The 23,385-nt window shown below is 39.9% G+C and overlaps 1 protein-coding gene across 1 annotated transcript; it reads right to left on the bottom strand.

Annotated features, from left to right (window-relative positions):
• Nucleotides 1-6,861: 6,861 nt before the first annotated feature.
• On the bottom strand, nucleotides 6,862-11,583 carry LOC311503685 (uncharacterized protein; the record flags this gene model as incomplete). The annotated part of the gene is made up of 6 exons (XM_084566550.1): nucleotides 6,862-7,520; nucleotides 7,725-8,658; nucleotides 8,999-9,103; nucleotides 9,256-9,552; nucleotides 9,652-9,945; nucleotides 11,289-11,583. The coding sequence occupies 5 exons, from the start codon at nucleotides 11,581-11,583 to the stop codon at nucleotides 8,513-8,515; spliced, it is 1,137 nt and encodes a 378-aa protein (XP_084422676.1). The 3' UTR covers nucleotides 6,862-7,520; nucleotides 7,725-8,512.
• Nucleotides 11,584-23,385: the final 11,802 nt, after the last annotated feature.

Here is a 23,385-nt window from a genome sequence, read left to right as displayed (position 1 = left end):
ATTTATTTCTTCTAAATCCTGTTTGGTAACTTTTAAGCAGGGATTTCTTTTCCAAAAAATAATTCAAACGGCCCACAACCAATTTTTCCATAAGCTTTCCTAGGTGTGAAGTTAGAGCTATGGGTCTATAATTACCTGGATTACCAGCATCTTTCCCTGGTTTAGGAAATGGGAGAATTATAGCCTTTTTCCATATCTTAGGTAACTTTCCTTCTTTCCAAATTTCATTAATTAGCTCAAGAATCTTTTCCAGTACTTCCTCAGGAAGTTTCCTGAACATAGCATAGCACAAATTATCACATCCTGGTGAGGAGTAACCTGTATTATTTACTGCCATTTTCAATTCTGACATATTAAAGCCATCATCAAGTATAGACTCAGTTTCAGATTTAGCATTTAAAATACCTTCATTCGCCTTTAAAATTTCCTCTTTCCTTTTTTTAAAACTATCTTCCAAGTGATCTCCTTTATGTATTTCAGCAAAACATTTCCCCAACATATTAGCCTTTTCCTTATCTGATATAGCTTTAAGGTTTGTTTCATCAATTAGTACAGGAATATTTGCTGGTTTATATCTACCTGACATCTTTTTTACCATCATCCACATCTTATCTAATCTAGTCTCCCTTCCAATTGTGGAGCAAAACTGCCTCCAAGATTCCCTTTTAACCTCTTTAATTACTTTCCTTGCTAGAGCCTTCTTTCTTTGGTATTCTATAAGATTATCTGTAGTTAAAGTTTTACGCAGTTTTTTCAAAGCTTTATTTCGTTCTTTAATAACTTCTTTACATTTATCATTCCACCATGGAACATTGACTCTTTTCTTCTGGCTTTTACTTATAGGGATGGCCTGACTAGCTGCACTCAAAATGAGGATACTTAAATTATCATTCCTCTGATCTATAGTTTGTTCTACATTTGGAATATTCTTAACTTCTTCATTGCAATTTGTTAAATATTTCTCCCAATCTGCTTTCATAAAATGCCATTTATGATGAGTGTAACTTTCTTCAATCTTCAGTTCAACTTCAATTTTACAAAAAATAGGAAAATGATCACTACCAATACTTGTGTTCTGATCAGTCTCCCATTCACATATACTTGCTATTTTCCTATCAACTAAAGTCAGGTCAATACATGAGGTTTCATTTTTGTATATATTTATTCGTGTTCCACTACCCTTATTTAAACATACTAACATTCTGTCATTCATCATTTCCTCAACAGCCTCCCCATTTAAATCTGTATGTTTACTTCCCCATAAGCTATTGAGTGCATTAAAATCCCCACACCAAATTTCTCTGTGAGACCTTTTAATAATGTTCCTCAGCAACTCATTTGTTAGAGCTTTACATGGATTATAGTAGTTAACAATTGTGTATTTGCCATTATCCCTATTAAAAATTTCAGTCACTATACATTCATGTTCTTTAGCTGTACCCAACTGTCTATATGGTATTCCTTCTCTAATAAAAGTCATACACCCTCCTCCTCTCTCTTTATCCCTGTCATGTCTGATACTGATATAACCTTTTAAAACAAATTCTAACTGTGGTTTTAGCCATGTTTCCTGAATACATATGATATCTGGTTTATTATTTAATTCATGTATATACCTTTTAAACTCCTGTCCATTTGCTATTAGACTTCTTGCATTCCACTGAAGAATGATTAAAACCATTAGATATTTAACCAGCTTGAGAATCTCCATATTTATTATTTAACATTTCATGAATTTCATCAGCTTTAGTTGTGGTGCCTAAAAATTCATTTGCAGCTTCCACAACTGATTTAATTCTATCACTCTTCCTAGAGTGCTGTATTGTGACATTAACTATGGAACATATGAATGCTATGAACTCTTTTTCCTTTATCAGCAAAGTCTCTTTTGAGATTCTTGATCTGCATTCACAGCATTTTGTCACTGGGTTAGACCTAGGTAGGCCTACCTCTAACTGTTCATCAGTATGGTTCCCAGTATTCTTTCTTGGACTCCAAGAGTTCTGTTCTGTTGGAGATACAAGTCCGTTAACATTAACGTCTTTCTTAGCTTTACTTATCTCCTTTAGTGCATTAGCATATGAAACCTGATGAGTCAGTTTGTACTTCTGAATTTCTTTCCCTTCCTTCTGTCTTTCACACCCCCCATATGCAGCACTATGTTGACCTCCACAGTTACAACATTTTAGCTGAACATTCTCCCCACATTTCCCATACTCATGATCCCCTCCACATTTTGCACACCTAAGTTTACCTTTACATTGTACTGCTACATGACCAAAACGTTGACATTTAAAACAACGTATTACAGGGGGAATGAATTCTCGCACTGGGTAGCTCATAAAGCCCATTTGTACTTTTGCAGGTATCTCATTCTTGAAAAAAAGTAAAACTGACAAACTCTCTGTTTTTTCTTTACCTTTCGTCAGGCGTTTTGCATCAACTATCTCTCCTCCTTTCACATTGCTCTTGACCTCCTCAATGGATACTGACACTGGGATCCCAGTAATGACTCCCCTTTTCTTTGCCGCTATTCCTGGAATGTGTGAGTTTATTTTAGAACCATTTAGGGTAGATCTCTTTAAGATCTTATCTCGCTGAGCTTCAGACGCTGCAAAAATCAGTAGCCTACCGTTCCCCATAAAGCGAGCATGGTTAATTTGACCAATTTCTTTGTCAATAGCTTTGGTAACATGAATGGGGTGTAAATCTGGCCCTCCTTGTTGATCAAACACTATAATTACTTTCCAAACTTCTTTATCTGGCTCCTTAACTCTAGATCGTATTTCAGATTTACTTCTTTTAGCTGTGTCCACAGATTCAGTACTACTGCTAGACTCTGATCTTTGCCTCGTTTTCTTTTTCCTCACTTCCTCCCAAAACATTTCCTCCTCATTATTCCTTATATTACTAGTACCTGCTGAATCTTCTGCCATTGTCCACTTTACATTCACTGTACAGTAGTTAAATTCAAACCTTCCGCGTTTACTGTCACTGTTCTCCGTCAACCACTTCCGCTTCCTCCTCCGTTGAAGGTGTCGTGTGATCCTAACCGCTCTGGACTGGCACACTCAGGAGTTCAAAGGTTAAAGATACTGCTGGCCTGCCCTTCTCTGCAGTCGTGTTCTGCTGCCAGGTTTGAAGTAGAAGGTCCCGCCCTTTTCGCCTCTGATTGGTTAGAAGGGCTCTCACCCGATTGGTTGTATACATTTATTTTTTTTTTCATCTAGTTGGTTTGTGGTCGAGGTGCAACCTAGACCTATTTTAAACTCGTTTCACGCGAGAGGTCGCCCCTTAGACCTGCCGTCAACCCCCAGGTTGATGAAATGTTTGCAGGGATGTAATGCTGAAATGCAGGTTGAAAAGACGTCAGATCGCAACGTCAACATCTTTACCTGCATTTGTCAACCTCTTTTTAACTCCACTGCAGAAACAACATCTAAAACTCGACACATACAGCTGTAAATATATATATATATATATCAGAATATTTACTGGATCGTTTTTAGAAGGTGAATAATGCGCGTTTAGAAGACATCTGTGTTACAACGTGACGTTGTGGAGACGTTGTTTACGACAGTTAAAAAGACGTCGAGGTTGCAACGCGACGTCGTTTCAATTTGCATTTCAGCATTACTTTTAGACCTCCTGGCGACGTGTACGTTTAGACGTCGTTTCAACGTTTATTAGACGTCGAAATGTTTGCAGGGATGAGACTTCTTTAGAAGTCAAAGTGTAAATGCTACAGCCATCCTGCAACACCTTCACTGGCTCCAATAAAGCAGCATATCCACTTCAAGATCCTCCTCATCATTTACAAAGCTCTCAATAATCTTGTGAAGTGTATTAGTTTTATTGAAAGTGCTGATAAATAAAATATATTATTACTGTTATTATTAAAAAAGGGAAAAATACAATAAATACAAATATGATTTTATACATCCAAACTCATGATAATTGTGAAACTACATTTTTTTCCTCTATAACCGTATCATCAAGATTGGTGATTGTTGCACCCTAAATTGTCCCACTGTTCATGTCATGCATCCTGAGTTGGAGTGAAGTTGACTAACAAGGTGATAATGTTTTGCTACATGCTTTACAACCAGTCAGACCAAAAAAGGGAACATTAAACTTAAAAGTACCAATAGAAAAGTAGAACTACTAGAAAACACAGTGAACTGAAAGATTTAGTTTTACTAAAAATACTTGTGTTTTATTATTATTATTATAAAATCTAATTAAATCCATTATCAAACCCTGAAACCTGAATATAAACGTGGACATAATAATAGTAATAATAATAATAATAAATTTATAAGCGCCTTTCAGGACACACAAGGACACTTTACAAAACACGAGGACACAAAACAAGACAGAGCAGAAAATAAATAAATAAATAAATGGAAGAGTGCAGTCACGGGGAGTAAGCTTTCTGGAACAGGTGGGTTTTGAGTCTGGATTTGAAAATAGGGAAAGAGTCGATGTTTTGGATGTCCGGTGGGAGTGAGTTCCAGAGTTGAGGAGCAGAGCAGCTGAAGGCTCTGCTCCCCATGGTACTGAGGCGGGCTGAGGGCACAGAGAGGTGGATAGAGGAGGAGGATCTGAGAGAGCGGGAGGGGGTGACAATATGGAGGAGATATACCATTAAATGATGATACAGTCAGCATGAACATGAACTATTCATTTTATACACTGGAGACGTTTAATTTTTTTTATTTATAAGATATGCTAAAAAAAAACACAGGTGTTTTTCTGTGTTTGTTGAATGATCAGTGGGTTGGACAGAAATATGACTGAACTCAATCTAGTTTAACTCTATATTCACAACTGAAATTGGTCTGAATCTAAACTCAGCTTTAACCAGTCGACAGTTGAACTCAAAGAAAATTAAACTTTAATGGAATATGAGCAAATCAATAAAACTACAGAGACGTTCAGTGTTTTTCAGTAAACATATTTTATTTAAACATTAATAAAAACTATTATGTGTCAAAAAGTCAAAAGACAAATCATTTCTCTGAGAAAAACCTGTTTAATCGAACAAAACCTGTTTCTTTTACAAAATATGTTAAATAGATTCAAGATTCAATATTCTATATTGTCAAATAAAGAATAACAATGCAGCATCATTACCAGTAATGAAATTCATGGTGCATGGGGCCCACTCAACTTCACAGAAGCTAAATAAAATAAAATAAAATAAGAAAATATGAAAAAGAGGAAAAAAAGAAGATATGTGGTAAAATAGGAGTGTAAATAGTCTATAGCTGGGGTGGCTGGGGTCAGAGATCCACTGTGCCTTCCTCTGCAGTGCCTGCTGTAAATGTCCTGCATGGCTGGCAGCTCTGACCTGGTGATGTGCTGGGCTGCAGTGATCTGTGTTTGAGGGCGGTACAGCTGCCGTACCAGTCGGTGATGTTCCCAGCCAGGATACTCTCAATGGTGCATCTGTAAGTTTGAGAGTATCCTGGTGTCCATGCCAAATCTCCTCAGGTACCACAGGAAGAAGCCTTGATGATGTTATCTGCGTGGTGTGTCCAGCTGAGATCCTCGGTGATGTTGATCCCCAGGAACCTGAAGCAACCGACTCTTTCGCCTGTTTCTCCCTCAAGGTAGAAGGGGGCATCTCCTCCTCCCTGAAGCCTCTTGTAGTCCATGCTGTGTGCAGTGCAAATGATATTACAACGTCCGTGGACCTTTTTGGCCTGTAGGCAAACTGTAGCAGGTCATGTGTAGTGGGCAGGGTGAAAGTGAGGTGAGTTTTGACTGTCCTCTCAAAGAACTTCATTATGGTGCGAGCCATTGGGCGAAAGTCATTTAAGCAGCTCACATTTGGCTTTTTTGGTACAGGGATGATGGCTGTTTTCTTGAAACCTGTAGGGACTGGAGACTGGTGGAGAGAAAGGTTGAAAGTGAAATCTGCCAGTTCATTTGGCCTGGGATGTTGTCTGGTCGAGGGGCTTTATGTGTATTAACGTTTTTGAGGCTTTTGTGCACATCAGATTGGGTTACCTGGAATGGGCAATTGTCCTGTTCCTGCAACACCTCCATCTGACTGTTGTTCTCAAAACATGCGTAGATGGAGAAGCAGGCACCTCCCCCATGCTGTAGTTCTTTCAATATATCTTTCAATATAAAAAATTATTAGAGACAGATTTTTTTACCTGTTATGACAGTCTTGGATATGTCAAAGTTTAGTAACATCATTGACTTTGAAGCATATTTAATTTTTGTGCAGCATCTGATTTTCAAAAAAAACTTCCTTTCATACTGTTTCATACAGCCACTAACTTTGACTGCTGTAAAAATATATCAGATAAATATTTTTTTCAACTTTTTTTGCTCAAATCTGTTAATCAGCTTCAGCCCTGATCAAAACTACTACAAATTAAAAAAAAAAAAAATCAAAATTTTAACCCTTTTAATGCAAATTTAGAAAATAGTCACTGATATGGGGAAAATTACACACAAAATGACCTATTTTCAACATAAAATATGATCAGAAACAGGAGGGTTTTTTTACCTGTTATCACAGTCTTGGATATGTCAAAGATTAGTAACATCATTGACTTGGAAGCATATTTAGTTTTTGTGCAGCATCAGATTTTCATTAAAACTTCCTTTCATACCGTGAGTGGCTGTTTTTGCCCCATTGACTCCCATTATAACCACATTATTTGAATGCACAGACGTGACACTAAATAACAATGCATTTTACAATCTTGGTGATTCCCCCTGTTCAGAAGGACTCAAGTTTAGCAATTTTACAGTTGACCACCAAATTATGCCATTTACCCATTACATAGGCATGCTGTATAAAAAGCTTAGTTTCTGTATTTGATATATGGAGTTTATGAGAATATTAGTGTGTGTGCGTGTGTGTTTGGCAATTTTACTGTTGACCACCAAATCCTATTACATAGGCCTGTTGTATAAAAAGATTAGCTTCTGGATAAAAAAAGAACGAAGCGATACTTTACTTGCAAGGTCATGTTATTTTATATGTCTGCATGTTAGGGGTGTGTGTACTGACACTGAACATGTGTCTGTGTGTGGGTGTGTGTGGGGCTCTGTGTCTTCAGTCTTTAAAGCAAGACTTGCAGCATGTCATCCGGTGCACATTGCATGTGTGTTCTCCACAACAAATGCAAGTGGCGACCGTTCTCCTTTTCAGTCCTTTGCACAACGTGCAGGTTCCCCTCTTCCCTCCTGAGCTACTGGTGGCTGCTGCTGGCTCTGGCTCTGACGGGGCAGTTGTAGCAACCCGCATTTCTCTCGCCAGTGCCGCAGCAACTGGTGCACGAGGAAGGCACTCTCCTTAGAATTGCTGGAGACACCAAAGAATTTCCCAGCTCTTCCAAGGAAAGCCTCGTCCTGAAGTGCTTTCTCTGGTTCCAGGAGGGATCCACAGCAATGAAAAGAACAAAAGCATTATATGCTCAGACGTCCACCATGTTAAAAAATAACACCGGTGGCCACTGCTTCGTCCTCCTTTTGATGTTATAGGTGCCGACAACCTTTAAAGAACAAGAAACCAATAAGTACTGATTTCATTAACGATAAGTATTTTTGTTTTGTTTTGTTTTTCTAAAGCTGCACATGACAGTGAGAATAATCATGCAAACATTATCAAAACACAAAATGCATGTCTTACAAGCACACAAATTCAGTAAAAATTTACAAGAATAGGATACATGTGGTAAATATGTTCTGGCACATACCTTGTCCAGATTGTCAACACCACCTTTGCAGCGGTTGTAGGCGACAACGATGGCTTCTTCTTTTGGCCTTGTGTCACTGCTGGCTCCCCGTGCCTCGTGCTGAGCAGGATGACATTCCTGATGGATCCTGCAGCTCACTGGCATGGGGATTTAGTCTCCATAATAATTTTGAGAGCTTCTCTGACGCTGAAGTGCCTCTTCATGTTTCCTCTTGCTCTTCTCACGAGCAAATGACCACTGAGACCTTACATAGACTTACTTTGTTTGTGTTTACTCTATGTAGACTCTGTATTTCTGAATGCCAGGGCTACTCTTCTCAAGATCAAAAGGCCAGCAGGTGCATAAAAACACGCATAATTTGAACTCACGCTCCTGAAGACAGCCCTGCAGTCACTACTTTAACCCTTTAATTTTTGACAATTTTGAGATCATATTTTCAAAATTGATGTAAAATTAAGGTTCCTCAGCAAAAATCAGTCCATTTGCTGCAACAGAGTGAAAGTTATGGTCAAATTAAGGTACACAAGGGTTAAAGGAAGCTCAGTGAACCTGAAACCTTCCAGTAAACGTAACAGCAGAAATCTCTGTTTGATTTTAGCCAGACTGACTATCTATTATTAGCTTACTGATGTTCTACAGTTTAAAAAATACCATCAAAATAAACTCAAACTTTATCTCAAATCTCAGAGACAATGATAAAATGTCTCTATGTTTTCTGTTCACAGTTGGAGTTTAAAGAATCAGCAAAGGTGTCTTCAGGAGATACTGGAGGACAAAGTGTTTGAATGTCATGTCTCTGGATCAGTTAGGAGACCTCTGTCTGTTGTCTCTGTCATTACTCTGTCATTTGACTGAAGTAGACTGTTGTTGGACAGGAGTTCAACATTCTGATGATGTACTGCTGTATTGGTGTCTTCCTCTTTTCTCATTTTCCCTGCAAACAAAATGTAAATCAATCAGTGCCATGATCAGACAAGAGGAACCTGAACATATCATCAAATCAAAATTGAAATAAAGTTGAATCATCTCTTTTTGATGGTTTCTGTCTCTTTATGATTGACTGATTGACTTTGTATTGTAAAATGTTGGCAGTGTACTTGCAGCAGTGACTTTTGATGGAAAATATCTATTTCCATTTTGGTTACACAACAGTTTAACTTTCTCATGATATTTCTTTGTTTACCTGAACAAACATATTTTGAGTCCACAGGGCAAAACAATACAAACAACATACAAGAAATTAATTCCAAGGTCCAGAAAGCACATCTTATTACCTTTTTTCTTTTTATAATGCAGTACCAGGCAGATGGCTGCTGCTACAACCAAAATGACTGACACCACTACGATGACTGTCTGAACTCTAACACTGTCTGAATTCTCTGAAATAAAGAAAGAAAGAGTCAGTTAATTATCTCCGGATGATCCATCCTGGTGTTTTCTGATGTGTTGATGTTCGCAGGTCACACGGGTATTACCGATAACAACAGTTCTTGTTCACACAGAATAAAAGCTCATAACTTTACTACTTTACCTTTCTCTATCCTCACTAAGGTGTCAGTTCTTAGTGTCTCCTCATCATCTCTGAGTTCACACGTGTATATTCCCTCCTGATTTGAAGACAAGTCCTGTAGTGTGAGGCTGCCTGACTCTGATACATCCTTCACCTGCTGCCTCCACTCCTCTGACAATGTGGAGGAGACATCAGTCCTGGTCCTGTTCAGGATGATCTGACTGTGGTTGAATCTCCAAACAAGGCTGAAGTTTGTTAGAGAAGTGTTGGAGGCAGAGCAGGAGATTGTTGTTTCAGCTTTTGACCCAATGACAGAAACTGAAATGGCAGAACATGGCAGTTTAAAGGAGGAAAAACTTTCCTAAGAAACTTGATTTAGTAATTCAGTTGTCAGATTAGATGTACAGTATTACTCACGTAGTCGTCTAAAAGTAGCTCTCCTCTTGTTTCTCTGAGTGCTGATGGTGCAGCTGTAGACCAGATCATTCTCACTGTCTGAAAGTATCAGAGAACTGCTGATGTTGTAAAGCTGCTGTTCAGTCTGCTGGACTGTGGTTGTGTTCTTGAAGGTCTCTTTGGATGGAGGTCTGGTGGACCAGGTGAGTTCAGGTTCAGGGTAGATCCAGTTAGAGCTGCAGTTGATCCTGTTTCCTACCCGATCAATGTTGACTTCATGGACTGGAGCTGAAAGAAAGAAGATCTCGTTGTCATGTTGTCAGGTACCTTTACAGTGCCTTGCAAAAGTAAGAGGATAGTTTTTTGTTTGTTTGTTTACATATTTTACCACATTGTAACCAGTTATCTGAATTTTATGTAGTGGATATGCACAAAACAGTCTAAGCTGGTGAAATGAAATGAGGAAAATAAAACATATGTATGTACCCCTTGCTATGAAGTACAACCAATTATATTCAGAAGTCACATAGTGAAATAAAGTCTACCTGTGTGGACACCTGTGATTTGTCAGTATATACACCTTTTCTGAAAGGCCCCAGAGGCTGCAACACCGCTACTACACAAGAGACACCACTAACCAAGCAACACCATGAACACCAAGGAGCTTTCCAAACAAGTCAGGGACAAAGTTGCTGAGAAGTACAAGTCAGTACTGGGTTATGAAGAAATATCCAAATATTTGCTGATCCCCTGGAGCACCATCAAATCCATCATCATTAAATGGAAAGAACACGGTACCACAACAAACCTGCCAAGAGAGGTCCTCCCACCAAAACTCATGGACCTGGCAAGGAGGGCACTAATCAGAGAGGCAGCACAGAGACCAAAGGTAAACCTGGAGGAGCTGCAGAGTTCCACAAGCAGAGACTGGAGTGTCTGTAGATTGGACCACAATAAGTCATGCACTCCACCGGGCTGGGTTTTACGGACGAGTGGTAAGAAAAAAAGCCTTTACTTTAGTGGGAAAGAACATTTTGAGTTTGCCAAAAGGCATGGAGGAAGGTGCTCTGATCGGATGAGACTAAAATTTAACTTTTTGGCCGCCAAGGAAAACACCATGTCTGGCACCACCTCAACACATCTTATCACTCCGAGAACACCATCCCCACAGAATGGCCCAATCATACTGCTAAAGCAACAAAATATTTAACTGTGTTGGAATGACCTAATCAAAGCCCAGACCTCAATCTCAAGCTGTTCACCAACAGAACCCATCCAACTTGCTGGAGCTGGAGCAGTTTTGCCTTGAGGAACGGGAAAAAATCCCAGCAGCTATATGTGGCAAGCTCATAGAGAGTTATTCAAAGTGACTTGAAGCTATAGTTGCCGTAAAAGGTGCTCTACGAAGTGCTGACTATAGGGGATAAATAGTTATGTACGTTCGAGTTTTTTGGTATTCTGTCCTATTTGTTGTTTGCTTCACATTAAAATAATAATCACATCTTCAAAGTTGTAGACATGTTCTCTAAATGAAATGATGCAAACTCTCAAACAATCCATTTTAGTTCCAGGTTGTGAGACAACGAAACACGAAAAATGCCGAGGGGTTGAATACTTTTGCAAGGCATTTTTGTATTTATGAAAAATGTTTCTTATACCGTCCACTTTTAGGTTGATGAATGACTCCCTGTTCCCACGGATGGTGCTTGTGTGGCAGTGGTATCTTCCCTGGTCCTGAACCTTCACTCCTGTCAGCTGCAGTGAGGCGTTTCCTCTGGAGATCTGCTCCTTGAACAGTGATGTCCTGCCTCTGAAGTTCTGGTTCTGGTCTCCAAGCTGGTCTTGGTCGTTGTAGAATGAGTGGACAAGATGGTCTACTGCTATTTTCTGAATCCAGTGGATGACTACTTCAGGGCCCAACGTTAAACTGCACGGTAAGATGCATCTTTCCATGAAAACACAGGACACCTCAGTGTCTGAAACATCAGGTGAAGACATATACAGTGAGGGTTTGTTTCTCTGTTAGTGACCATGGAACAAATACCTGCTGCCTTCACAGGAGTAAAGGTTAGTCAGGAGAAATTGTAAATGTCTCATGTACTCAACTCAACTCAACTTTATTTATAAAGCACTTTAAAAACAACCACAGCTGAAACAAAGTGCTGTACACAAACAATAAAACACTAAAAACAATAAAAACAACAAAAGCACTAAACAAAAGCAGAAAAAACAGAGTCTCATGCTGGGTTAAAGGCCAAGGAATAAAAATGGGTTTTAAGACAAGTTTTAAAAATGGACACTGAGGGAACCTGTCTGATGTGCAGTGGTAGATCGTTCCACAATTTGGGAGCAGCAACAGAGAAAGCTCGGTCCCCTCTGAGCTTCTGTTTAGACCTCAGTACCTCTAGGAGCAGCTGATCAGCTGACCTGAGACACCGAGCAGAAGTGTAAGGATGAAGAAGCTCAGAGAGGTAAGGTGGAGCGAGACCATTTAAAGATTTAAAAGCAAATAAAAGAATCTTAAAATGAACTCTAAAGTGCACAGGTAGCCAGTGGAGGGAGGCCAGGATGAGAGTTATGTGCTCCCTCTTACGTCCTACAGTTAGGAGGCAAGCAGTAGCATTTTGGACCAACTGGAGACGTGCGAAGGACGCCCGGCTGACCCCTAAATAAAGTGTGTTACAGTAATCCAGCCGGGATGTGATGAAGGCATGGATTACTGTCTCAAAGTGCTGATGTGAAAGGAAGGGCTTAACCTTTGCCAACCGCCTAAGGCAAATTATATGCAAACTACAGGAAAACATTTTTTTTGTTCTCTTCAACTTCCTCTCACAGGTGACATCGAAAAACTACTGACGCTGAAAAAGAAGTGGTCAACATAAAAAGACTGACATTAACTGAACTGAACCATTAATTCCACTTTTGAACGCACAATGAGGAACAAACAAACCACTAAAATTAAACATACGCACGACAAAGGAGAAGCTGTTAAAGCAGCAGGAAGCTTTCACAGTGGATCAAATAGTTCCCATTACAGTGTCAGCCTGTCTCTCTTTTTTTGTCTCCTATATGACAACATCTCCTTATAACGTTTCAACTGATCCTGATAAAACAAGAAAAGCTACTTTTAAAGAGATGAGTTGTTTTTGAAATAATGAGAAGATGTTTGTAAGAAGAAATCTGCCCTACAAATATTCAAATGATCCTGTTATGCTGTGACAGGAGACGTTTTCTAGTTATAAGCTTAGTGTTTAGTTTAGTGATGTTGGCAGCAGCTGTCAGTGATCTCCACACTCACCTCCTCTGACGAGAATCATCATCCACAGAAAAGACACAGGAGACACAATGCAGGTGATCATCCTCATGGTGTCATCCTCATGTTATATTTAATAAATGTACAATGTACATGTACGAAGGTGAAGCAGAGGACTGGAAACACACAGAAGAAGCTTTGTTCACCATAGAAACAGGAGAATCCCAATATAATCAACAAATATAGTAAAATAATCCTGAAGAGTCAAAACTCCACAAGTTCAAACATGTTGGTTTCAGTTGTTCTTTGTGCGGCTGAGTTAGACATTTAACCATCACAGCTGTTATTTAAAGACATGAAGGAAGAGCAGAGCAGGTTTCTAAAGGGAAAACACTTTAATTAAAGGCTTCAGAGAATACTGAAAAATAAAATATTAAAACAATTTATTTACAAAGATAACTGGTTTGTTCAAAGGTGGGAAGGTCAACATTTAGTTTAACAGTAATCTGATCAGATGAGTCTTTAGCTGCCTTTTAAAAGCATCCACAGTGAACATTAATGGTGCAGACAGAGCATCACACAGTTGAGGTTCACTGAGACCCTTCCCTCCAAAGGAACAAAGACTTTTCATGTGAGTGCATCATAGACATTATTCATGCTTGTTTGTACATTCTGTAATTGAGTATGGATTCCAATGATAACTTTTTGTTCTCTATTAGATTGCTGTGTGCAAAATTAGTTAAACTGAGATTACCATAAACTGGATGCATAAATGAAGTAAATGGATTAAAAAGGTAGACTTATTTCTTATTTTTTGAAAGATTATTTATGACTGTAATGTTTATTTATCCTTTCTGTGTAGGAAAATCATCCACAAACCGGTTTTGTAAATAAACCTTGAAACCGGCAAATTTCATACACCCCAGCCATCATCTACACAAGCTACTGAGCTTTCACAACTGTGTTTCTCATACCGTCCACTTTCAGGTAGATCAATGACTCCTTGTCTCCACTGATGGTGCTGGTGTGGCAGTAGTGTCTTCCCTGGTCCTGAACCTCCACTCCTGTCAGCTGCAGTGAGGCGTTTCCTCTGGAGATCTGCTCCTTGAACAGTGATGTCCTGCCTCTGAAAGTCTGGTCCCAGTGTCCGAACTGGTTATGGTTGTTGTAGAACGAGTGGACACGACTGTAGGGAAATTACAAGGTAGGGGGTAGGGAAGGTAGGGAAATGACATGCAAATTACGCATTGCTCTTTTTAACTTCCTCTCAGACAGGGGCGGACTGGGACAAAAAAATCAGCCCTGGCATTTTGGACCAGACCAGCCCACCTCATTCGTTAACGCACACCTTTTCAGTCTTCTTGGTCTCTTGAATGTGTGTACCAACTGTGCAACTCTTAAAAACCACGTACCTTAAGCCATGCAATAAGTTAATGGGAATCCGTGAGAGCGGACACATTCAATTCTTCCAAAAAGTGTCATTTATTAACACTACAATAATGTATACTCCACCACTCCATCACAGTAATGAATCTTAAAGCAGCATTCATCTGTTTTTACTGGTCAATACCCTTTGCTCTACTGGATTTTTGGCATTTTGTTGTGGGTGGTGATCCAAAAAGGTCTGTAACATAGAAGACTCAGGATGAGCAAAGTAATCTATGTCCTCCTGCTCTCTGCTCTCCTCTCTCCTCTTCTGTGGATGCTATCTCAACCTAGCTCAACAAAACGTGAATAGAGACTGTGGGGTGAGTTTTTCTTTTTACATAAGGATGCAGTCAGGTCCACAACTATTGGATTCTCTGATAAACAGACACACTGCTGTACTGGCATAACACTGGCAAGTGTGATGTTCTTTCATTGTAGCCGTGGCCGTTTCTTGCTATAGGTGAACTAGGTGAATGCTTAGGTCACCAGGGGGCCCCAAAGCTGCATGTTCAGCCTCATCTGAAGAGAATTAAAATGTCCTGTCTTTATCTGTAGCTATCTCGTGTGTTTGTTACATCCCTTATATGCTTAAAAATAAAGGATGCCATAAAGGATTCCAGTCGCCGCTACAACACGTTGCACAAAGTTAAATACGAGAAGTATACTGAAGCTGCAAGGGCTGCTATCGTAACGGACCTTAAATCAAAAGTACACAAACAACAGCGACTTTTTAACAGTGCCCACTACTGGTAGTGGTGAGGTAGAGTGGGTATACAGGGGAAATGTTGAACTCTTTCTTAGTGTAAAAATGCACAAATTAATTTAAAAAATAAAAATAAACAAATCGCAGTAAGTGGTTGTTTTTTGTTTATTTCAATAAACACACACACATATATATATATAATAATATAATTAATTATACATACAAACATATTTAAAATGGCAGTTTTATCATATCTGGTTAAGTGCGCAGTCCTATGTGGCCCTCAGGTAGTGTCGATAAAAAATTGTGTAATACAATACAATACAAGTAGTTAATCCAATTAACATTTTTGTTTATTGTAGACCACCAGTAAAGGAATGACTCAAAAACCAGCTGCCAACTGATTATGTGCCTTAAACTCATCAGGAACACCTCTTGGTACACAAATAGCACCAATATACACTCTGTTATCAAACGTACCTTCTGACTGGGCTCTCTTCAAACGGTGGTATGCCCTGTGCAGTTATCTGTCATGGAGTATAGCTGAGAGATTCTTAAAATCACCCACTGCAAAGAGTTGGAATGGCATGAATAACCGTACCATCGCACAGCTACCATACCACTCTGGAGGCAGCTTAGATCTCAGCTTTTGGTCTCCACACACCAGAGGTCAGCCCTGCTTTGCTTCACAAACCATGAGGCAGAATAGTTGCCATTATCAGCAGTAATATTGATAGTATTAGAGCACTACTCGAGAAACAACAAACTCAGAGATTCACACTAATTAGTTGTAGGAGTTGTGATTTTATTAAACAGGCTTAGGACACATTGCAACCCTGAGGGGTCAGAGGTGGAATTTAACCTGAATGGAGTTGTTCCTAATTGTGGTCTGACAGTGGAACATGCGATGCAGTTCGTTCTACCAGTTTCTTGTGCTGTATATATCATCCAATCCATCCAATAATTCTTCTCTGCATAACCTCTTTCTAGTGGTAATTTGTCATCAGATGTGATATTTGTTTGATTTGTAACTGCTCTTTTTTTCTTCCCATAAAAAGTAATTGCCTGTTGGGAGTGTCATCACATTATTCTTATGTGAATGTGTCATGTGTACTGGAATGTCAGCATCTGTGTGGGTGGAGTTAAGAGCCTTTGAGTGTTGGATTTCTAGCCAGAATATGGGAAACACTACAATCACTGCCAGCATTCCTAAAATGCATGTTGTTCTTCTTAAGCCACAGAGTCCTGGATGATTTCTAAAGGGGTGCCATGGTCTAGGTCTGTCCATTTTGTTAGGGGGTTTCCTCAGGCCAGTACCTCTACTGAAATGCTCTGTTGTGACCACTTTCTCCTCTAAGTGGCTGGGATCTCTGATTCTTCACTGGGTTTGAGACGGTTCTCTAACTTTACCTAAGTGAACCCCTTTGAAGCCCAGCCTTCCCCCAGCCACTGGCGGATCAGTGTCTAAGAGTTATCAGTTTGGTCTGTCCCCTCATACAACCCAAGTACCTTTTTATAGTGTGACAGGGGAATCCACGCAGTCCTTTCAGCGATTCTTACAGCAGTTGGGTGGTGTGAAGGACTTGGAATGGGCCAAAGTTATCACACTAGGTGACAAACGTTGATCTTTATTTATTTTTACTTTATATTTGCAACATGCCCTCAGTTCAGTGGTACACAGCCACGCACAACTTCAACAACAACTCAAGACTACAGTCTTTCTTAAAGAGACAGCGCTATTTTTCTAAAGGTGCAGTGCACCAATTTTTCTAGATTAAAAAATAAATTATGTTGTCAACAATTCTAATAACTTTCTGCCATTTGAGCTGTCAAGTCATCAGTCTGAGTTAAACTAGGTCGCCAGGCTAACCGCCAAAAACGGATAGATTGCCCTTCCAGAGAGACCTCAGAGAGACCTGCTACCACCAGTCAGCCCACAAATGTAGAAATGTTTGGTAGATTTCTTTTTTCAAAAGTGAACTGCTGCTGCTCACTGAAAATGCTGGTAAATAAATCTATTTTGTGAGAAATAATTCACTTTAAGAGATTTTATTTGTATGTTATGCATGCTAAATGTGGGTGGTGGGGGTGTCGGCAGGCTCACAGACATTTCTTTTTGTAGCTACTACAAGTGCGTGAGAGTAGGGGGTACATGGCTGGAGGTCAAATGTCTGAAGGGGTATGGGCTGTGAAAAGTTTGGGAACCACTGGGCTAGAAGACTGCCAGCTGCCTTTCCACCTCGTGCAGTTTTATGAGACATTTTTACGTTCCACTCACTGGTGGTGTAAAAAAGAAATACAGGACGGCAAAAAAAAGCTAGTCAAGTGCTCGAGAAAGCAGTTTTGAGTAGTAAGATTTGGCGTGCTGCGGGGAGCTCCAGAAAACACGTCTACACTGCTCTCATCTCACTAGCGCCCCCAGTTTTCTCATCTTGATGACTAATGGCAAGTTTTAAAGTTCAAGTAACCTTCAGACAGATTGATCTCACACCACATCAGCGTAAGAAGAGAGGCAGATGAAGTGATGCACCCATCATGCCTAGTGTCTACTGTACAAGCCTGTGGGGGCAGTGCTATGATCTGGGGTTGCTGCAGTTGCTCAGGTCTAGGTTCAGCAACATTATGTGTCCAAAGAATGAGGTCAGCTGACTACCTGAATATACTGAATGACCAGGTTATTCCAGCAATGGATTTTTTCTTCCCTGATGTTCATGGGCATATTCCAAGATGACAATGCCAGGATTCATGAGGCTCAGATTGTGAAAGAGTGGTTCAGGCAGCATGAGACATTATTTTGACACATGGATTGGCCACCACAGAGTCCAGACCTTAAGCCCATTGAGAATCTTTGGGATGTGAAAGGCTCATCATTAATCCACAGTGTTGCTCTGACTGACATGTGTCTTCACATCAGACCCTCTGCCCCTCACTTACCCCACCCTCCCCCACTACACGTTACACTCACACCATATACACCTCTCCATCAGTAGGCCCCTCTCTGCCACCAGAATCTCAGGGCATTCACGCCATCAAAACCATCACTACACGTAGACAGTTGAAACCCAGCAATGTTTTTAGACCCAAAAGTGTTTTTAACATTTCTGTAAAATGCCATGATAAGCACACGTTTAGCACAGACATCAAAATGGCTGTGCTGAACGTGCACTCTCTTTTAAACAAATCTTTTATCATAAATGATTTAATTCTAGATAAAAACTTAGACAGTATTCTCCTTAGAGAGACATGGCTTGGCACCGATGCACCTGTTGTTCTCACTGAGGCTTCCCCACCAAATTTTAACTTTTTATTTTCTACTGGGAGGACAAAAAAGGGGGAGGAACTGCATTTATAACAAGAACCACAATGTCCTCAAATGAAGTTCCTTTTAACACCTACTCATCATTTCAGCATCATGCCTTTGTTTTTAGCAGTCCTCCTACTCTCTGCATAAAGGTCTACAGGCCACCCCAGTACTCCACCTCTTTTATCAGTGAATTTTCTGAATTCTTATCAAACATTCACACCACCTACAACAGGATTTTAATAACTGGTGATTTTAATCTACATGTAGACAACACCTCGGCCCCAGTATAAAGAGAATTTTTAAACTGTCTGGATTTTAAACAGCATGTCACACAGCCGACCCACAGCAGGGGGCACACCCTAGACCTGGTCATAACCTATGGCCTGTCCGTGGGTGTGTCTTCTGTTGTGGACTTGGCTGTGTCTGACCACTAGTGTGTGTTTTTTAACATCACCAGTTTTAACCAGCAGGAGGCCCCGGTGAGAACGGTGAGGAAACGCTATCTTACCTCTGAAGTGGCTGCAAGTTTTATCCAGATTTTACAGAGCACTCCTGCAGAGATTTTACCAGCAACTTGTGATTTTATCGTTGACAGTTTTTACAACAATCTGAAGTCAACGCTGGACTCAGTGGCTCCTCTTTTAATGAAGACAGTTAAGACAAAACCTACACCCCCCTGGAGAAATGAGGAGATAAAGAAATTGAAAAGAGACTGCAGGAGTGCTGAAAGGAGATGGAGAAAATCAAAAGTAACAGTCCACTATGAAATTTTACATCAACAACTCAAAACCTATAATAATGAAATCAAACAGGCAAGAATTTCCCATTTCATGGGAATTCATTTTCATTTTAATTTTAACAAGTCCCATAATATAACAACAGATACCCTCTATGAGGACTTTGCAGACCACTTCAGAGGTAAAATTGATGATATCAGATTCAGTCTTTTATCTCAACAGATTTTAACTGTCGCCACACCTGGATCATTGATTTTACCTGAGGAAACACTGGAGAGTTTTGCCCTGGGAAGGACACTTGGTCGAGTTTTCTCCCAGGCAACCTGCCTTTTAGATCCAATTGCCACACCTTTTTTTAAAACATTTTATGGATTCCTTGAGGAACAGCTTTTAACATTTTCACATTTTATTAAACAGACTGAAGAACCTGGTCAGCCTCTCTGGTACTGTTTTCAACTGGTTCGTCTCTTACCTCACAGATCGGCACTTCTTTGTAAGTATGGATACATGTTCCTCAGGAACCCATGAGATCAAGTGTGGGGTTCCCCAGGGGTCAATTTTAGGTCCAATTATTTCTACTCTTTACATGATTCTCCTCAGGGATGTCATCAGGTGGCTTTTCTCCTCTGAGTTCTGCAGGCGGGGCAGCGGAGCCGTCGTCCAGAGGGGAGCCACTGGAATGCTGAGTGGAGGACGTGTGAGAGGTCTTTGGTGATTTTTACTGCCAAGTTGAGTGTCTGTTGGTCATGAATGTGAGCAAGAGTTCTTACAGGCAGACCAATGATCTTAGAGCAGACCGAAATAGTGCTCTGCAATCGGTTTCTGTTGTGGAGGCTGATTGAGTGGAACCAGCAGGTTACTGAGAAGGTGTTGATGCTTTCAATAAAACTGAAGTAAAAAGTCTGTAGAATGTCTTTGCTGACTCCAAAGGAGCTGAGTTTCCTCAGGAGGTAAAGACATTGCTGGCACCTTCTGAGAGTCTCTCCAGTGTTGGAGGACAATTTCAGCAGGTTGTCAAAGATGGTGCTCAGATATCTGAACTCGACCAGCTCCACTGGCTTCCCATGGATGATGGTGGTGGCTGATGTAGTCAGGTCTCTCTGCTTCTTGGAATAAGTCACCACCATCTCCTTGGTTTTACTGACGTTCAGTTCCAGGCGTGAGCTGTCGCACCACTCTATGAACTCCTGAAGAGCTGGTCCATGGTGATGTGAGGGTCCCGACAGCAGAGACAGGAGAACTGTGTCGTCAGCCTACTTGACCAGGTGGCAGTTGGGCTGTGTGGATCTGCAGTCATCGGTGTATAGGATGAAGAGCAGGGGTGATAGCAAGCAGCCCTGGGGGGAGCCAGTCGAGGTAAAACAGTGATCTGACAAGGTGTAGTTGACAAGTACTCTCTGGGACCTGTTAGTAAGAAAGTCCAGGATGCGTAGAGAGGTCGAAGGTCATTCAGAGCTTTTGATTTACTTTTGTGGGGGATAAGGATGACAGTGGAGTGTTTCCAAAGATGGGGGGCGGTGCTACACAGAGACTGCAGGAGTGCTGAAAGGAGATGGAGAAAATCAAAACGACGGTGCTTCACAATCATTAAATACAGTCGATCCTCTGGACTGATCAGTGTGATGAGGATCTTCATTTGACTGAAGCAGAGAGGTGCTGAAGGCTAATTTGTAGAATGTCAGGTTGGTTTTCCAACATTTAGAGGAAACATTTCTCCTTAAAGTTCAAGCATCTATAAACAAAAGGAAAATATAATCAACATCACAGATATACTGTATATTCATGATAAAGACCAACATCTGCAGATCAAGATAAACCACCTCAACAAGCATGATTCCTTCCCTTATGTTTTTGTTTTTAGGTTCAGGTAATATTCATCATATCTAGTTATAAACTCATACTTTTATATTTCAGACAAAAAGTAGACTTATATATTAGTTTCATCTTTGTTTGACATTCTTGTGTTGTTTTCTTGTTGACCAAAAAAGAGATGTTTTTAGTTCAGAGGACAGATAATCATTACAAACAAGAAACAAGAAATTCTCAAGTCAAAGCAGTACGCCTTTTTACCTCTTTTCTTCTCTTTTCTTTATACAGTACAGTACCAGGCCACAAGCTGCTTCTGCTGCTATTACTCCTGCTGCTGGTATGGCCAAACTGACCACAACAACTGCGATGACTCCAACAATAAGTGAGTTCGCTGAAATACAGAAAGAGTCAGTGAACTGTTGCCTGCATGCTCCCTCGTGGTGTTTTCTGATGTGATGATGTTTGTAGGTCTCACAGATATTGCAGATATTAACAGCTCTACTTCATACAGATTAAAAGGTGAGACAGCAGTTCATTTAGAGAAAGTGGTTCATTGATTAATCAGTTCATTTAACTGCAGCGTACCACAGGAAATTAATAGTAACAGCAGTTATAAAACTATAGAAAAGTAGACCGGGTAGAAGGATGTCTGGAACTTTTTGCTTAGCCTGTTGCGGCGGCAACCTGACCTCGGAAAAGCAGACAAAGGTGGATGGATTTGCTTAGAAATCTTTGACATTCTTGTGTTTGTTTTGTTGACCTAAGAAAAATGTCTTCACACCAAAAGACAAATCTTCAATAAAAACAACATAAATGAAATGATTCAAAAGTGAACTCTGATAATGATTTTACCTTCATTGATTCCATAGTACACTACCAGGTAGACTGCTGCTGCTACAACCAAAATGGCTGCAGCCAGTATGATGGCTGTTTCAAGGACCAAATTCACTGAAACAGAGAAAGTATCAGTTAATTGTCCCAGGAAGCTCAGTCATGCTGTTTTCAGATGTTCTGGTGTTTGCAGGTCACACAGAGTATAACAGTTGTTGCTCATGTTATCTAAAAGGTGGGAAAAAACAGTTAAATTCCAACTACATTTCAAATAAGAGGAAAGGGTTCATTCATTTATTAATTCAGTAAACTACAGCGTACTATAGAAGAGGATCAGAGAATATACACTGTTTGCTACTCCCGTAGCAAACAGTGTATATTCTCCTAATTAAGTTATGGAGTTACATAGTTAAAAAAAATGCACCAGTGAACTTTAATACAGATGACTGACAATGTGATTTGTATAAATAGGAATATAAAACAATAAAACAAAATTATTCCAACTTTATGGGCAACAGTGTATATTCAAAAGTTCAGCTCATCCTTTTACCTTTTTTCTTTTTAAAGTAATGAACCAGTCTGACTGTCGCTGCTGCGATCAAACAGGCTGCAATCACCAGGATGATCGGATGGTGGTTGATTGTAGAAGCTGAAATCATAGAACAGAGCATTTCCACTTTCAAAAAAAATCTGATTTATTGGTATAGCTGTCAGATTAGATGTACAGTCGTCTAAAAGAAGCTCTCCTCTTGTTTCTCTGAGTGCTGATGGTGCAGCTGTAGACCAGATCACTGTCACTGTCTGAAAGTAAGAGAACTGCTGATGTTGTAAAGCTGCTGTTCAGTCTGCTGGACTGTGGTTGTGTTGAGCATGACTACTTCAGAGCCCTGGAAACTGCACGGTAAGATGCATCTTTCCATGAAAACACAGGACACCTCAGTATCTGAAACATCAGGTAAGTAGATAGAATGAATAGAATGGTGTTAAGCTGGCCTTGGTTGTAGAATGAGTGGACATGAGGGTTTCCACCTTTCAAATTTAACCAGTGGATGACTACTTCAGGGCCCAATGTGAAACTGCATGGTAAGATGCATGTTAATGAGAAATTGGGTTACTTTTAGAACATCAACAAAAATCCAACATAAAACCTGAATGAACCAGTCTGTGAAATGACTTTAAGAGATGGATGATCCCTCTCATTCAGTTTCTAGACCTTGATCTGTTTAAGTCGTTTGAGTTGAGGCAGTTTAAACATGCTGAAAATTGATTAAATGAAGCTTCAGTGTTTCAGAGGTTTCATGAATTCAGAGGAATGTTGACATAAAAACATCATGAATAAAATCGGTGTGAAAATTAAATTCATCAGGATCAGTTTGTCTTTGTTTTTTTATTTTTCTATGGCATTTGCTGATGAAAATATCATTTACAATCAGGTTCATGGTTTCTGTTTAGTTCACTTCATATCTCTGCCCTGTTGTATCTATTCAGTCAAGCCTGAATTTTACACGTGAATGAACACATACTTGTTCCATTTGTCCAACAGAAATACCAACGAAAAAAAATAGCAACCAGAAACTTTTATGAAATTTACACAAAACAAGGAAACACCAAGAAGATGCTAGAAGAACATGAGGGCAGATGGTACACAACCAAGTGGAATAATGAGATTCAGAACAGTTAGGAACACAGG

The sequence above is a fragment of the Chelon labrosus genome, assembly GCF_963514085.1.
Source record: "Chelon labrosus genome assembly, chromosome: 18".
NCBI lineage: Eukaryota > Metazoa > Chordata > Actinopteri > Mugiliformes > Mugilidae > Chelon > Chelon labrosus.
This window is presented reverse-complemented; position numbering and strand designations above follow the sequence as displayed.